Here is a 17,468-nt window from a genome sequence, read left to right as displayed (position 1 = left end):
GCTGGCCCATTCCCTTTTCTTTTATTCAAGCTTTTGTTTCTTCATTTAGAATTTTTCAAGTTCAGTAGCTCAATCTAACAGCACGGACTGTTTGGCTGCTCTCGTAGTGAGTTCCTTTTATGTTGCAGACACAGAAAATAAAAACACACTCCCAGACCACATATGATTCACAGCTTACAAGCCATGATACAGGAAGGACAGAAACAGGAACCAAGATATATACCTATGAGACAGTGTCTGACATAAGGCTGTGCAAGGTACTACAAGAGACACAGAAAAGAGGTGGTGTGGGTGGAATGGGGAGCGGAGATGGAAATACTTCGGAAAAGGTGCAATTCTGAACAATGCGAGCCCTCGGATGATCAGGAACATCTTTGTACGTAGATGTTCCTCTACTGGAGGAAGAGAGAGTCACATGGAACCTGCTACGGAGGTCTGCGAAGGCAAACCAGTTGGGAGAGCTGCAGTGGAAACTGGCTGAGTCGCTTTTCTCATGGCTATGGCCATATCCTATTTAAGATCACACACCATAGATGGCTATGGCAACTTCAGGAAGAAAATGCTCTGCTGGAGCTGCAGCTCGGTTAGAATGTTCTCCTAGCATGCAGGAAGCCCTGAGTTCAATCCCCGGCACCACACAGAAGCAGAAGGACCAGAGGTCATGGAGCTGGCAGCCAGTGTGGGAGAACTGAGAGCCTTGCTAAGGTGGAGAGATGTATTTCGGTACATGGAGTGGTCTGTCACTCCCGGGAGGGCACACCGGCGGAATACGCGGTGCAGGCATAATGGCAGGACTTGCTTGAGACGGAAGCAATGGGCGGTGACGCTGCTTGGTCACATCTAAATGCATCAGCAAGTGGAGGGAGACAAATGCTGGCACTCGCCCGGCCTTCTCCTTTTCCCTCACTTTGTTCAGGCCTGGAAACCAGCCAATGGGATAGTGCCACCCACATTCAGAGCTTGTCTTCCCTGTATCACACACATACAGTTACACAGTATGTACCTTATGAATGTCTAGGCATTTCCCCCAGCTAATCACACTGAAATGAAATTTAACCAACATAGCATCTAAGTGAACTTCTCATTCCCTAGCTTTCTTTCAGAGTGTATGATGTCACTTGTGTTATTTTGGGTCCCCCAGTGCCAGACTATTGATCTTTTTCCTTATTTGTGCCCTTCCTACTTTAGTGCTCTATCTGAAAATTACTTAAATCCCATTAGGCTTCTACAATCACTAAGCAGTTCTTACTTCCATAAGCCCTTCCTGCTTGTCTTCTCACAATTCCTGCTCATTCTCTGTCTCTACTCGTTACTGCTGTCTAATGGTTTCTGAAGGAGACCCTCTCTGTGTGTCTTTTGGTGACTGGTTTTACTGGCAGCTGCTTAGCCCTTTCTCATTATCATGGTCATATTCTATAGGAAAGGAATCAGTTTGCTGCTTCATTTCTAACCTTTTATTTGGACCAAATTCTTGTACAAATTAGTGTGTTGAAATATAAGGCAATATAATGTGTGTGTGTACAGTCTCATATGAACTGTTTTCTGGTAGACTCCTGTCTTCTACAGTGACTTTGAAAAGACAGGCCCAACAAAGAAAGAACACTCTGCAGAGCAAGCTCAAGAGGCTTATATTTTTGCCTCACTTTAAGAGAAATATGTATTGGCTGGATGGTAGTGGCACTTGAGAGGCAGAGGGTTATGAGCTCGAGGACAACCTGGTCTACAAAGCAAGTTCCAGGAAAGAAAGAAAAATATGTATATAAAACATTTAGAACATCTGTCCGAATTCACCAATATTCACTTAGTTTTAAACTCTGCAACTTCCCTCTTTTGAAATTGTTTGCTATTTTATTTTCTTCTTTCCCTCTCTTAATGCAATGAAAGGCAAGACTGTGCATATTACAGAAATGGAACTTAACATAAAACTCCCTAGGACTACTTGACAAGAAAGCCCAAAGAAATACTTATCAGTTTAAAATAAAAATGTCAGAAATTGGGAAATGAAGGGATGAAGGGCATAGGAGGCCTTCTTTCCTGGTTCTTCTAAATGACATGGAGAGGAGGCTTCTCTCTACTTTAAGCCCCTAGAGGGGAAACACTTGGGATGGAAGAAGACAGAGGAGGTCAAAGGGAAAGAGGATATTCATATGTTTAAGGTGAGTAAAAAGAATGGGATAAAACTTCATTATGTCTTTGCTAAGCCACCACTGTATTTGGCACTTAATATCTATCAGTGATGAAAACAATTTTAAGCCCTACCATCTTTTGATAGAACAACCATAATTAGTATCAGAACAGTTTTGTAAGGGAGACTGACAACAGTCTTTATAGGAGACTGAATTTAAAATTTATGACTTTAAGAAATCTGAAACAAAAACACATAGTCAAATCACCTAAAAACTTGGGTGTGGATTCAAGACAAATCCAGACTCCCCCTTTCCTCTTACATTCCATTAGTGATATGGCCATAGATCTCCCAGGACTTTTCATTCTTCTTTCTGGAACTCACTCTGTAGACCAGGCTGGCCTCAAACTCACAGAGATCTGCCTGCCTCTGCCTCCCAAGTGCTGGGATTAAAGGTGTATGCCACCACTACCTGGCTCAGCCTGTTTTCTTATAGAACCCAGCATACCAGCCCAGGGGTGGCAGCACCCACAAAAGGGTGGACCCTCCCCAATGAATACTAATTAAGAAAATGAGGTAGAGGCTTGCATACAGTCCAGTCTTATAGAGGCATTTTCTCCATTGAGGTTCACTCCCCTTAGATGACTATAGCTTGAGTCAAGTCAACATAAAACTAGACAGCAAACCCAGGTTCTGTCTCCTATTCATTTCAAGAACTCTAATTCAAAGAGATAGTTCTTCTAACTTTAACAGCCCAATCTCTCCAATCTCCTCTACTACTAATGGACATTACTGTGGTGATTTGATAGGCTTTGGGAACTATTAGGAGCTGTGACCTGATTGGAAGAGGAGAGTCATTGGGGGTGGTCATTCTCTGTGTGTCTCTCTGCCCACTACTTGTGGTTTGAGATGTGAGTTCCCACCCATTCATACTTCTCTTTGTCATCATGGATGCTAACCCTCTGAAACCATAAGCCCAATTAAATGCTTTATATACCATTACTTTAGGCATAGTGCCTTATCACAGCAATAAAAAAATAAACTAAGACAAATATATTTTGGGAATTCATCTAAAATACAATGTGTTAATCTCTCCCTACTTCATAAAATATAAATTATCTTTTTTTTTAATTATTTATTTATTATGTGTACAATATCTGCATGTATGCTTTCACATCAGAAGAGGGCGCCAGATCTCATCATAGATGGTTGTGAGCCACCATGTGGTTGCTGGGAATTGAACTCAGGACCTCTGGAAGAGCAGACAGTGCTCTCAACCTCTGAGCCATCTCTCCAGCCCCCTTTTTTTTTTAAATTATTTATTTATTATAAATTATCTTTTTGAGCTAGGCCTATGCCTTATTTATATTTTCTGCACCCAATAATATTATGTGGTATTAACTTTCCTCATACCTAGTACATGATGTGAGCTTTATCTCATTAATCCTTAGAGATAAGTATCTTATAAGATATGTATAGTACATGTTACACTCTGGATAGCTTTATAAGGGAGATGAAGTCTACATACATAAGAGTACTGGAAAAGGGACTGGAGAGGTGGCTCAGCAGTTGAGACTGGTGTCTGCTTTTCCAGAGGACCTGGGTTCAATTCCCAGCACCCACATGGTAGCTCACAACTGTCTGTAGCTCCCGTTCCAGAAGATCCAACACCCTCACACAGGCATACATGCAGGTAAGCCCAACACACATAAAATAAAAATAAATAAATCTTTTTTAAAAAGATTACTAGAAAAAAGTTAATTACTGAATTTAAAAGATATTTACTAAGCACCTGAGTCAGGAATTATGTCCTGGGACTACTGGTGTAAATTAGTCGGCTTTTGAGGTATTTGCAAGCCACTTGGCAATTCTCTTGTGAGAACACTTCAGTGGCTTACAGATCACTCTCCCTGCTGCTCCTTACAGAGTACTGTGAAACGCACCATTATTTTCATGTTCACAGGAATGGAAACGGCATTTGAATTCCCAGATCTTCTGACTCTCAGACCAGAGGTTTTTCTTCCCCATTTTATTGGCATGCCTCGGATTTTTCCATTTTCCATTGTCACGTACGTCCTCAAGGAAAAATAAGCTTACGCTCTCTGAGACTGGGATGTGTTCATCATCAATGCTATCTTAAAAATTCGTATTTACTAAAATGTTTTATATTACCTCCCACAGGAGTTAAACTGAAACCGAGAATATGAATCACACCGATTCTAGGAGTGGCCTTTACTCAGGGTCCATGGGTTTGGCTTGAATCCCCACCCAAATTTACAGGTTTACCATTTTTTTATCATGTTTCTTGAGTCTGTGACGATATGCAAACCCTCTCATGGTTGGCTGAACCTAATGGTTCCAGATGTCTGCTCCAACTGCCCTGCCGCCAGTCCCTGAAGGCCTCAGGTCTGCGTAAACAAACTTCGTTCAGAATCGCCGCTAGAGGGCAAGTCGGGGCTGTAGCTCTGCTGAGCCCTCTAGTGGCGACGGTGGGGTACGTGGCTCTTTATGGAACCTATTAAAAACTGCTAAGTTGCCCTCGGGAAGCCAGCCTGTGTGACACCCGGTAGTGAAGTTATTTTAAAGACATTTCGGTTCTCGACTTCCTTTTCTTAAGATCTTTAGCACGTCTCACTTACCTTTCTCTGATGATTCTCCCCATCAGGGTGTGGCAACGTGAACCCATCATTCTCTCTTCAGGAGGTTAAAAAAAATTAGAAAAAGGGGTCTGGGCCACTTTCCCCTTGTCTTTTTATATCACCTTCTCCACAGATACAGAATTTATGAATATGCATTCAAGACCTTCCGTTACAATCCTGGCTTCAACAAAGTCTTGCTGGGTCTAAAACCAACCTTCACAGTTTAAACCTGACTCTTATATTTAGTTAAGCTGATAACTAAGAATGCCACTTACCTTTTCTAAGCTTTTGTTTCATCTGTAAAACGCAGAGAATAACAGTATCTATATGACTTAGTTTCAGGAAATCATAATTATAACCGCGTACAGAAAGGGCGACTATGGCACAGTAAGTACTCATGGAGCTATTCTTCAGTTATGCCACTGTGAACAATAATACCTGTCAGTTAGCACCGGGAAAACGCAGTATATGCAGGGCACACTGGTACATGTGCGGGACGGATTTCATAGCAGCTTACACTTAGCCTAAAGCCGGGGTGTCCCGAGGTTGTGAAAAGGGGGGCTCGTTTGTGTGATACAATCCACACACTGGGTACTTGGAACGCAGTCTGGATCCTCAGGAAGGAACCGTATTTTGCTCCCTCCACCCATCCAGGTGCAAACACTCAGTGTTTGAACCAGGCCTGAGGCCACACCGACAAAAGCAAGAGAGTTTCAGGCCAAGGCAGGGAACAGAGCACTCAAAAGACCAAGCAGCCCACGCCAATCAGATTCACCACCCACTGGAAGTCTGAAAGGTGGCAGAGGCTTCTAGCTCAAAGTCCATCCAGGAAAGTGGCCAAGAAAATCTGACAGGAAGAAGTCTGATAGAAACACGGTCAGAAAAGTTAGGAGCCGGGAGGCTCACGACAGCCACAGGCACAGAGAAAGGTCAGTGGGAGCTGCGCAGCTGTTCCATCTTGTGCCAGAGGCTTTGGCTGTTGTCTTCTACACCCAGGCGCTCAGCCTTCCCGACCAGCCCCACCTAGAAAGGCCAATTCTGCTCTTGGAGAAGAGATGATCCGCTGGAGGAGGCAGGGAGTCTCGCCCTCTACCAGCAAAGCTCTCTGAGTATGAATGGGAAGAGGGCTGAGGGTGGGTTCAGATGGCTGCAGAGGAAGAGCTCTTGGCTGAAGCCCTGTGCCTCCATGTTGTGTTACATGTGTTTCTCTGAGAAACAGGAGGGGCCTTGGCTGCCAGGGACCCTGACAAGCCGCGACTTGAGCCGCGTCTCGGGGCCCGGGCTGAATCGGGAGTATAAGGCAGGGAGGGCACTCCTGGCAAAGGGGGTGGGGAGCGGCATGGGCAAAGGCACCAAGGAAGAATGAATCTGCTGCGCGCTGAGGATGGCATGGAGACTCCACTGATTGGAGCGGGGAGTTCTTGCAGGGGGGATGGAGGCGGCCGTGATTGGACAGCTAAAGTGGGGCCAGATTTGGAGGGCTTTGAATGCCCGACCGAGGAGCACTTCAACCCAGCTACTCACTTGCCATTTCCCTCCCGAGCAGGCCGAATCAGCTTGCGGTGCCCGGCTCCTCCCCGGGAGGGCCGCCGGGAGCCGGGCGAGAGCTCTCACCTGCTTCGGCAGCTAGCCGGGCCGCGGAGCGAGGGAGGGAGCGAGCGGAGGGGAAACGCGCGAGCAAGCGAGCGAGCGAGCGTGTGTGCGCGTGGAGGGGCGGGGGAGCGAGAGGTCGTGGAGGCTCGTTTCACCTTACACGCCAGGAAGCAATAAACTGTCCCTCCCACGCCGCGCCGCGGCCCCGGGCCGCTCCCCGCCGCCGTGTGCCCCGCGTCCGCCCGGGCCCGCTCCCTCGGGGCGGGGGGGACCCCGCCGCGGCCGCCCCGCCCCGCCCCGCGCGCTCCGCGCCCCCCGCGCCGCGCCCGCACACGCGCGTCCACGCCCCCCGGCCGCGCGGTAGGTGTTGTGCCGTCTGCGCCGGGGCCGCAGTGCGGCTGCGCGCGCTGGGCTGCTCGGGGCTGGCAGGGGCAGCGGCGGCCGCGGCGGCGGGGCCGAGAGCGAGCGAGCGGGCGGGCGGGCGAGCGGGCGAGCGGGGGGAGCGAGCGAGCGAGCGAGCGAGCGGCGCGGGGGAGCTCGGAGGCGCCAGGCCCCCGGGGGAGGGCGGCCGGGGAGGCGGAGGACCCCCCGCGACACAGCCGTCGGAGTCGGATTTCGGGGCCGAGGGGGGGCGCCCGGCCGCGGACCTGGTTCTTCAGACGCCCCCCAAGCCCCGGCCGCGGACGGGGGGCTGGCTGAGGGGCGCCGCCATGCCTCTGCCGCGGTGACGCGCGGGACCGCGAGGAGAAGCGGGAGAGGAACCGTGACGGGAGCTGTGAGGAGCCGCGCGGTCTCCCCGGGGATGTCCCTCAGGCGACCGGCGAGAGCGACTCACTCGAGCCCTGGGGTATAGGCCTAGCTTATCCAGCTTCCTTCCTCCTCCTCCTCCTCCTCTTCCTCTCCTCCCCCTCCTCCTCCCCTCGTCGTCCTCCCCCCCGCGTCTCTTCCCTCACCCTTCCCCGCGCCCCCATCTTCCCTCCCTCCCTCCCCTCCAGCAGCGATGGCAGAGGAACAACAACAGCCGCCGCCACAGCAGCCCGATGCCCATCAGCAGCTTCCCCTCAGCGCCCCCAACCCCGGGGTGGCTCTGCCAGCCCTTGTGCCCGGGCTGCCAGGGACAGAGGCCAGCGCTCTGCAACACAAGATCAAGAACTCCATCTGGTAAGAGGATCCACCATGGCTGGGGTGGAACAGCCTAGGCACATTTCTGCTGCAAAAGGGGGTGGGGGGCGGCGGTGGCCGAGGAGGAGACAGATGCATCCTTTGGAGGTGGGTTTCCAGAGCCCGGTGCACGGCTGTGGCACCTCTGGAGGGGGGAGGTTGCACCCACCCCTGGTCTCCTTAGACACACACACACACACACACAGAAACACACCACGCTTCTCTCTCCTCAGTTGCAAGCAGATAAACAAGTTATTTGTGCATTTTCCACCTACACTGGAGGGAAATATGGGTCAAGATTAAGTCATTGCACGATGGTGGCATGAATTGGAAACTTGGAATGTAAAATGTGTTGACTCCTTTTGTACTCGTAGAGGGAGGAAGAAGTGTATTGTGAATTTTGACCAAACAAGACGTTGTACGTAACAGCATTAATATGCAGCACAAAACCTAACGTGCCTTTTTCATTCAGTTGGATTAGCTAGCCGCTGTTTCTGGATGGGTTTGCCTCCTTTATTCTCGAACTGAATTTGAATTTCCCTTCTAGGGAATTTGTTCTTTGCATTGACTGTAAAGGAAATGCTTTTCTTTTTTTTTTTTAGCATAAAGTATTTTATTTTAACGTGGTAATTTACAAGGTAAAGTGGATTTTTTTTTTTTATGTAAAAGATCTTGCTATTTTGTGTAATTATTAAAAAGAAACTACCTGGAACACCCTTCCCTAGTCCTGTATTTTCTTGTATGGGAATTTGCAACATTTCAACGTTAGTTGAACTCTTAAAGACTAATAACAATATTAAAACACAGTTAAGTCCAGTTAGAACCATTGCAAAATAAATGTGAACTTGCCTCCGTTTGTAGGATTCTTTATTAACTGACTTTTTTTTAAAGCATAGCACTATTTTTAAAATGGAAAGCAATATTTGGAATTTGGTCTATGATTGCTTTTAGTAGAAGTTTTAAAATAGAATTAAGTATGATGTTAAAAAAAATACCCTTGGCTTTTGAGCATGAATCTAGCAGGTTCATCACTGAATATGACTAAAATAACAAAACTTACAATTTAAAGGCAAAGGTATCATAAAGCAGCTGGCATTGTTTGTACAGCATTTGCACATTTCAAGATAGGAACCAATTTTAAATACAAAATTAAGAGTTGTTATGTATTCATTTTCATTATTTTCTTGGCATGCTTCCATGTCCTGATGCTAATATGAAGTAGGTCAGTGCAGGCTTTACTAGTTTTACACTATATAATAGTTGACAGATGAAGGTTTTGCTTTCGTTTTTAAATTTAATGTAAAACAATTATTTCAAAAGCATTTTTTTAAGGCTTTGACAATAGTTGTGTGGCAACTTGACTAGGTCAGGAATGTGTAATAAGTTTGTGTTGAGCGTGTGTGTGTGTGTGTGTGTGTGTGTGTGTGTGTTTATTGAGGTGGGGAGGCCAAGCAGTCCTTTTATTCAGTGGATACCTTTGCCCTGTTTTAAAAGCCATATTTTAAATAAAGATATGATTAGTTTCCTGCCTACTGTGTTAGGTTCCACAAAGCCAGATGTTTTGTTTATCACTGGATAATGTAACTTAGGGTCCCTGAAATCATCACTGAATTAAAGGAAAACACCTTTGTTTCTTTTACACTCAAACGAGGGACATCCCAGTTACAGGACTCAAATCTTTTAAGAAAGGTAAATTTTAAAGGTTGATTTTGTAAGGCTGCTTTATTGTGAGAACAATAAAGAGAAGAAATTTTACTTTATAATTTCTTAGAAAGTGAGTTGTATAGACACTGATGATAGTATTTGAATCATGATCACGGAATGCCTTTTTATTTATTTTTAGTAACTTATGATTTAATTCCTTCATTGGTAATGATATTTACACGTCTTTTATAACTTAACTGCTGACTTTCACATGGAAAAACTTCTGAAGTAGAGGGAGTCACTTCAGTTTTTGGACTTGGCTCTGAAAAATTAATGAGCAGATACACACCTTAATATCAAAATATGCTCTTCAGTATCTTCATAATTGTATTGACATACTAGCATTTCATTTCCAACTTTAGTAATTCTATTTTCAGAAATTATTTCTTATTCCTTTATATTTAAAACTTTAGGATAAACAACCATAGTGGATAATAAACATTAGTGACTGTATTTAACATAGACTTGTAACTCCACCACAAGAACTGAATTTTTTTTATTTATTTTTTTGTTAGTTGAGGGCCTACTATGTAACCTTGGCTGGCCTCGAACTCAGAAGTCCTGTCTGCCTTCCAGCTTTCCAAGTTCTGGATTTAAGGGCATATGCTACCATGCCTAGCTCATTGTCTAAAAAATAATGTTTTGGGGTGTGTTGTTGTTGTTTTGTTTTTTCAAAAAATTAAGCTGATTTTAATAGATATAGCTACAATTCTATATGTTGTTTTGTAATTTTTAGGCAAAACTTTTTCTACCATTAAAAAAAAAATCACCTGGCAGTGTTCTGAGAAATTGTCAGTTTTGTATTGCTCTTGTGTCATCATTCGGTGTCATTAATTATTAAAAGTTAAAATGAGATTCAAAAGAAATGTGGCGTGTGAACATTATCAACTGGCTTTTGCGTTTGGTTGCTCATAGCTCTGGATTACTGGGCTAGCAGATCACAGACAAGTCTGTGCTTGTCCTCCTACTCTACAAAAATAAATATAGTATATGATGTAGGCCTTCAGCTGGACAATGACTTATTTATTATCATGGCTCACAATTAATTTAGTCCATTTACTAAATGCTATTTAATAAAAGTATTCCATTGTAATTTCAAGCATAAAAATATATCTCTAAAGAAGGAATAAGTATTCAATGTTAAGACATAGTACTTAATGAGATTAAAACTATTTCTCAAGAGTTGGAAATAGTATGGACTTTTAAAGTAACTCCAGAAAACGTACTGCTAACTTGATCTTATTATGTTTGCTTTAATGTGTTCGTGAATATCTTCAAATTAAGCCTAGGTTAATAAACCTGTCTGTCTGATGTTGTCTGTATGTTTCTTGACCTTACTCCTTCCTGATCCATAGACAAAGGGTCCAAATCACCTATATGCCTCATTTGAAAGGATTTTTTGTATGTAGAGGTATTTTAATTCTGAGTGGGCTACAAGAATGTTATTTATATTTTATAAATGATATAATCGGAAGATAAGTTTTCCCAAAAGGATGGAGAAAGGTAGAAAATATTAAAATATACACACATAGTTTTTCTTTTTGGTTTTTTAAATAGGTTTTGATCTGTGACCCTGGCTGGCTTGGAATTCATGACTTTTCTGCCTCAGCCTCTCAAGCTTTGGAATTTTGTACCATTGTGTCTGGTTACTTTTTTTTTTTTTTTTTTTTTTTTAAGGAAGGCTCATCCTGACAACCTAAAATCAAACCATGATTTCTTTCATTTACATTGTACTTTGGTTACTTAGTTTTCCTTTCTTGGTGACTTTATTATTGAAAAAAACTAATATATGAAAATTTCTAGTTTAAGTAAAAAAAAAAAAAAAAGAAAAGAAAATTTACTACCCAAATCCCATTTGTTTTTTGAGACAGGATCCCTCCATGTAGTCCTGGCTATCCTGGAGCTTGCTATGTAGACCAGTCTGGCCTTGAACTCACAGAGATCCTCCTGGTGATAGAGCACTTACTTAGTTTGTATTAGGCTCAGTTAGCCCCAGATACTTGGCACCGCATTAAAGGGAAGAAAGGCATGAAAGAAGAAATGTACATGGGTGGGAGTGGCTCATATTTGCTATTAGGTTGTAACCCAGATAATAAATTTTCACCTGAAAATGAAATAAAAAAGAAGTCCTAATAATACTGTAATCTAATACTCAGAAAATTCAGATTCTAATAACCTTATAAGTCTGTAAACAAGAAGATGTATCATTATTCTGCCTATTTTAACTGAATGCCTGGGAAGCTATGGGATTTCTAGAATCATTAGCTAACCTTGGAGGCAGTCTTGGAGGGCCAAGAGTTCCTTGTTATCCAGACTTGGTATATTTTAGACTTCGAGTTGTAACCTAAGAATTACTTTGGATATTTTCTAGATTATTATTTATACCCAATTAATTTTATTTTGTTTTCTTATTGTTACAACAAGCATCTTGATATTAGATGATTAATCTTATTTCTATTTTAGTACAATTAGTAGAGTATGGTATTCTATAACATCTACATAGTAATACCATATTAGTCCTGTTTTCTGTCCTCTGGCATAGAACTCAGTAGTTAGTTCATTTTTGTTTTTGAGCCGTGCAGTTTATTAGTGTTGTAAGAAATAATTGTTATTCATCCAACTGTAGTGGGAAACATGTGTTGTTAAATAGCTCATTTCTTTTGTTTATTTTAAGCTCAAGGTCTTTTTTTTTTCTTTTTTGTCTTGCATCTATTTTAGTTTAGTTGGTTAAATACTACCTAGCCTAAAGTCAACTAGTCTTCTGTAGTCAGCGCAGAAAAAAAACTTGGTTGCTTTTGCTTGTCTGTATTGAGGCCAGCTGTGATGTTTGTGTCCCAGCACTAAGTTGCTCTGATTCTAGAAAGAAATTGTCTTCATTGTCATCCAAAAAAGACAAGCAGTTTCAAGCTTGTCAAATTTCTGGTCCTGTTCAGCTTACCTAATGATGTGTGTTTAAATAATTGATCAGTTAGCTCTCCCACCTGGAAAATGTCTTGAATGACGGTATTTGCAAACTAATTTGGCTTCTGTCTCATTACTGGTTTTGGCGATTTAGTGAGGAATTGAACTGAGGGAAAGGACAGAAGTATCTTATTTGTCAAGAAAAGGTGTCCCTTGAATAAAAATTACATCAACCTACTGTTACCTAAAACTTTAAAAACAAATATTAAACACTGTCATTTGCTAAAATTTGAACACTTAAGAAAGAATTGTGCTCAACTGAGTATCTGTGTGTACAAAGTGCTCTGCTAAGTAAACCCTGGCCTTTAAGGACCACTCCTTTGCCTGTAGTGTTAACCCAAGGTAGAGAAGGTGCAGAGAACTTCATACTCAGGAACCAGAGAAGGAAAAGACACACGTCAAAAAGCACACCTTCATTTCCCCATTCATAAAATGAGAGGGTTTTACTGAATCATCTTGCAAGTTCTTTTAGTTTTTAAATTCTGAGTCTGCTACTAGATTAATATTGACAGCAATAATAAGGCTGTCACCATTTTTTGTCAACAGGCTGTTAGGATTTGCTAGTGTCTACTTGGGTGGTAGCCCAGGAGAATTATCTGAAGGTGGTGTTCTCTTAGTGTTACCATGTGCAAATGTTTGTTACATGAAATTAAGTCTGAAAATGTATAAGATTGAAGTGTTCTAAGAGCTGGTTAATTGTGTAGAAATATGCTGGGTTATAGAATGAGCCCACTTGTTGTGGTGACTATGAGCTGCTGGTTGAGAGACAGCCATAAGGGGCTGTTTGTTTCCTTTTTTTTTTTTTTTTAAGAGTTGCTTAAACTTAACAAGCATTTCAGATAGAAACTTCTTCCTGTGATACTAATGAAATATTTTAAGGTAGTAGTGAATGCCATCTTATAAAATTGTTAATGTAAACAACAGTTGTATATTGTTTTCAGAATAATTTAATGTAAGGTTGAGCTTCACAGTTATTTCCTTCATTGAGGGTAGACATTTTAATGAATTATTCCAACAGTGTCTTTTTAAGAATAAGGAAGTAAGGTGGTCACTCCACAACCCTAGCAGAATCACACGTCTTACCATAACATTGCCTCTATTTCTGTGATTCTCTTTGTGTAGGCATGTGCTTTCTCTTCTGCTTCCTGGAGGATTCTAAGAGGTCAGGTTAAAGATGAGCAGCATTGTGGAGTAAGGGAAGAATCTTCCTATTCTGGACAGAATAGTGAAATAAAGGTCAACATTCTAAGGCTTTAATCTCTTGAATGCTACTATGAGATTAAGATAGTTACTATGAAACTTTAATACACATAAATAAAAACCTCCAAACATGATTTAATAATCTTTTTGAGGCTACAGATAAACATTTCTCTTTTTTTGTTTTATGAACTACACATGTCCTGTTTACAAGAGGAAATAGGAACAGGTTTGATTAATTCTTACAGTATTTTTATAAAGCATCTATTACGGCAGACTGTATATATGCACACATATATGTCTGTATATGTTATTGTATATATTACCAAAAGTTGTATAGAGGTGAGGTTTTGTAGTTCCTTGTATCTGAGAATAAACTAAAAACATGTTGATATTCTTTGCTGTTTGAATCTCCATTTGGATACTGAATTGAGAGGATGAGAAGTCATCTAGTGAAAGACTGTAGTCTGTTACATCATGAAATTTAGGAAGTTAAAGGTCAGTAGGGCATAATTTCCCATTTTTTCTAAAATAGCCTTGTGTAGAATAATTTTCTTACTTGAATTTATTTGTTGTCTTTAAATTTGGGTAGCAAGGGGTCTGGTAATATATACACAGGATTAGCAAATTGATTTAAATTTGCATTCTGATTAGTGATGTCTATCAAAAACGTGGATATAAAAAGTGATGTCATAGATGCCTTTATTTGCCTCCATTTTTCTTTCTGAAAACAGTTTTCTTGGAATTTGAGCTCTGTTGTTTGTAATGCATCATAATGATTGGTTTCCTTGAAGGGTGAAGTCATCACCAGGGCTCTTGTGTTGTTGACCTTTATGATTTTAAAACTGAGCATGGGAATTGGGGGCTGGAAAGATGGATCAGCAGTTAAGAGCAGTGTCTGCCTTTCTAGAGGTCCTAGTTCAATTCCCAGCACATGGTAGCTTACAACTGTCTGCAGTTCCAATTTCAAGGGATCTAATACCCTCACACAGACATACATGCAGGCAAAATGCCAATCAATGCTCTAAAGATGAATAAATCATGAAAAAAAAAGTGAACATGGGGGCTAGGGAGATAGCTCAATCAAGTAAAGTGCCTGCCATGCAAGGTGATGAGTGATTCAAAATGACATCAGATGGCATCCACATGAGCACACCCATGTCCTTGCACACCTGCATGTATGTATGCACGTTACACGTGAACATATCTCTACCATTTCCCAGCAGGCACACTAAAATCCTGAGTATGAAGAGCACTTGGGCGTATGTTTTCCATGGCTGTGCTATTTCATACTGTCCAAGAAGTACAAAATGAGAATAGAGCTTGTACTAAGTGACCATTTTTTGTGTTGCTTCTGTTATTTTTTTTCTGCTCATATACAACTTATGAACCACTGACTTATGAGCCACTTATGAGTTGTGTTATTTAATATTTCTTGATAATTTAGATGGCCTTACTACCTGAAGCAAGTCCATTTTAGCAATTTTTTTTTTGTTTTTAAAAGATTTATTTTTTTAATTAATTTATTTCATTTTTTGTGATAAAAAACCTTTCTTTTATTTATCAGTGGACTGGGGGATGGGCACGGGTAGAGAAGAGGGAATGGTGTGGTATTGGGAGGGGAAGAAGGAAGGAGCTACAGGTGGGATACAAAGTGAATAAACTGTAATTAATAAAAATAAAATAAAATTAAAAATATTTTACAACATTTTAGCAATTTTTAAAAAACAGAATTTAACTAAATTAAACTTACTTTTTTAACTTACTTTCTAATATGTGAAGTTCAAAGGAATTTAAAGACTAAATATAGCAAAGCCATTACTGCAAAAATCTTAAGTAACATATAGTATAAAGGAAAAATGTTTTTTGTTTATAGAGAGGCTAAGAACTTATATTTTTGCAATAGATATATGAAATTTAGGAGTGTAATTACATAAGACTTCTCTGACATCTTACTTAAAGTAAAATTTATGTTTCTGGGAACATGGAAAATGTATTTCAACAAAATGATTTCATTTATTGTAAATGAATCATTTTCCTAATTTGATTGTGCTCATTAGTGCTGTTAAAGGTATATGTATATAGGAATCTATGATAAAAAATACCACAGTCAGATTATTAAATATATGATCCCACGTTTTTTTCTGAAGCAAAAGCTATTAGCAAGCAGCCTTTGGTCAAATTCTACATTAGAAAGTTTCCAGAAAATAAGTCAGTCAAAGATTAATCCTAAATATATGAAAGCAAAGTAGACATGGAAAGGTAAATTCAGTATACATTTATTGTAATGATTTCCTATGCAAAGTGTAGAAAATATAAAAATTTAATAGGGGACTATCTCAACCTTTAAAACATTCCCCACTTGGATTTTATATATATAAGTAATACTTTATTTAATGCAGTAATGATATAATAAGTATTAGATGCAGGGGGAGTCAATGAGTACATTAAGTATTTCTGTTTGCCAAGCTCAGGGTTGTGGACTTAGTTAAAAAAAATCAAATGATAGAATATAGATTTATATATACTACTTAACAGTTTCTTACTGTGGCTTATTTTCTTTGTCATGAATTAAATTTAGAGCTCTTGATGACAGTGAACTTTACCAAAAATGTAGGTAAGTAGGGAAGATAATTTTTTTTTTTGAGAGAAAATTTATTTGGAAAACTTACTAAAACTTATAGCTTCCACGTATAAATGGTAGTGCCAACCATTTATAACCTTCCTGTCTAAGTTTTTATTTACATAGATAAAAGAAAAATATAAAATAGTAACAGAGAAGAAAATGACAGGTATGAAGGAGCATAAGGCCAAGAACTGTGGGCTGTTACTTTAAACTTAGCATTTTATTTATGTTTCTAGATTTATTTATTTCATGTGTATGAATGTTTTGCCTGCATGTGTGAAGGTAAACCATGTGCGTACATGCTTCATGCCCATGAAGGTGAAAAGAGTGCATTGGATCCTCTGCAATTAGGATTACAGTTAGTTGGGAGCAGCCATATAGGTGTGTGGGATGGAATCTTGGTTCTCTACAAGAGCAACCAGTGCTCTTAACCACTGAGCCATCTTTCCAGCCCCAGACTTTTAACAGCGGTCTTTTTCTCTGGGCCTGGTGTCTTACAGCCTCAATTTGCTCTTGTCTATATTTATCTACTTTTGATAGTAGACACCACTATGCCTTCTTAAAAATCTGTCTAGCAATATTGATTCTTCATTTTTTTTCCTGACCGTGCCTGTGTCCGATATTTATTATTTAAGTGGTTGACTAATTTGTAGTATAACTTAAATTTCTTCTTGTTTTTCTATTTCTACTGCCAAAATCATAGTTCAGTGTATTAGCCTCCTATACCTTTATTATTAAGAGTAGTTAGTAATAGTTAATTGTTTATCATTGTTTGAGTCTAAACTGTTTCTCTTGGGCTCATGCATTTGGATGTCAAGTTCATAGCTGGTGGTCCTACTTGGAGGGTGTAGAACTTTTAGGAAATAGGGCTTGGCTGCTGGCGGTGGACTACTGTACATTGTAGGCTACTCTTGCTTTGGTCCTTGTTCTCTGCTTCTTGTCTGCTGCTAAGATAGGAGGAATCCTAGCCAAACACTCTTACTGTCATGAACTGTACCATGATGTAATTACAACTTCGGACACCTCAACCAAAACAACCTTTCCTTCCTGTGTTGTTTTGTCATAGTCATGAGAAATGTTATATAGAAAGTTGATACTGAGAGTGGGGTGATTATTGTAATGAACCTGACCATTGATTTATGGGTCTTCAGAATTGGTTTGCAGGAGAAATGTGGAATAGTTTTAGAGCTGTGGGCTAGAGAAACTGTAGATAGCTATAAACAGTCTTTAATGTTCCATTCTGTTTGGAATTGGAAAGACCAGAATGTCCACACAAATGAAGACAGTAAAGACTGTACTCATGGAGTTTTAAAGGGAATAAGGACCTCCTGGGAATTGGGCTAGAGACCATTTGTATAGCATTTTGCCAAAGTCTTAACTGTATTCTGTCTATGTCCTGAAAATTTGAATGAAATCAGAAGTAATGAATTAATCAGTTTTATGGCAGAAATTTCAAGACATA

General features: G+C 40.7%; 2 protein-coding genes across 6 annotated transcripts in view; one reads left to right on the top strand and one right to left on the bottom strand.

Annotated features, from left to right (window-relative positions):
• The window catches only part of Tex9 (testis expressed 9), a 69,617-nt gene extending 63,198 nt beyond the window's left edge, over positions 1-6,419 (bottom strand). Inside the window, exon 1 of one of the 3 annotated variants that reach the window (XM_060384782.1) lies at positions 6,289-6,419. The gene's annotated coding sequence lies outside the window, so the exon portion shown is untranslated. The remainder of the gene's footprint in view (positions 1-6,288) is intronic. The other 2 variants (XM_060384788.1, XM_060384785.1) reach the window with 2 other exon arrangements.
• The window catches only part of Rfx7 (regulatory factor X7), a 92,332-nt gene continuing 80,490 nt past the window's right edge, over positions 5,627-17,468 (top strand). The window contains exons 1-2 of one of the 3 annotated variants that reach the window (XM_060384779.1): positions 5,627-5,873; positions 7,356-7,518. In XM_060384779.1, coding sequence (XP_060240762.1) covers positions 7,358-7,518 — 161 coding nt within the window. In that variant the 5' untranslated portion in view covers positions 5,627-5,873; positions 7,356-7,357. Of the gene's footprint in view, positions 5,874-7,071; positions 7,205-7,352; positions 7,519-17,468 lie in introns of those variants that run through there. The other 2 variants (XM_021637977.2, XM_021637980.2) reach the window with 2 other exon arrangements.

Source organism: Meriones unguiculatus, chromosome 6 (assembly GCF_030254825.1).
Source record: "Meriones unguiculatus strain TT.TT164.6M chromosome 6, Bangor_MerUng_6.1, whole genome shotgun sequence".
NCBI lineage: Eukaryota > Metazoa > Chordata > Mammalia > Rodentia > Muridae > Meriones > Meriones unguiculatus.
Note: the sequence above shows the minus strand (reverse complement) of the source record. Positions and strands in the feature narration are given on the sequence as shown.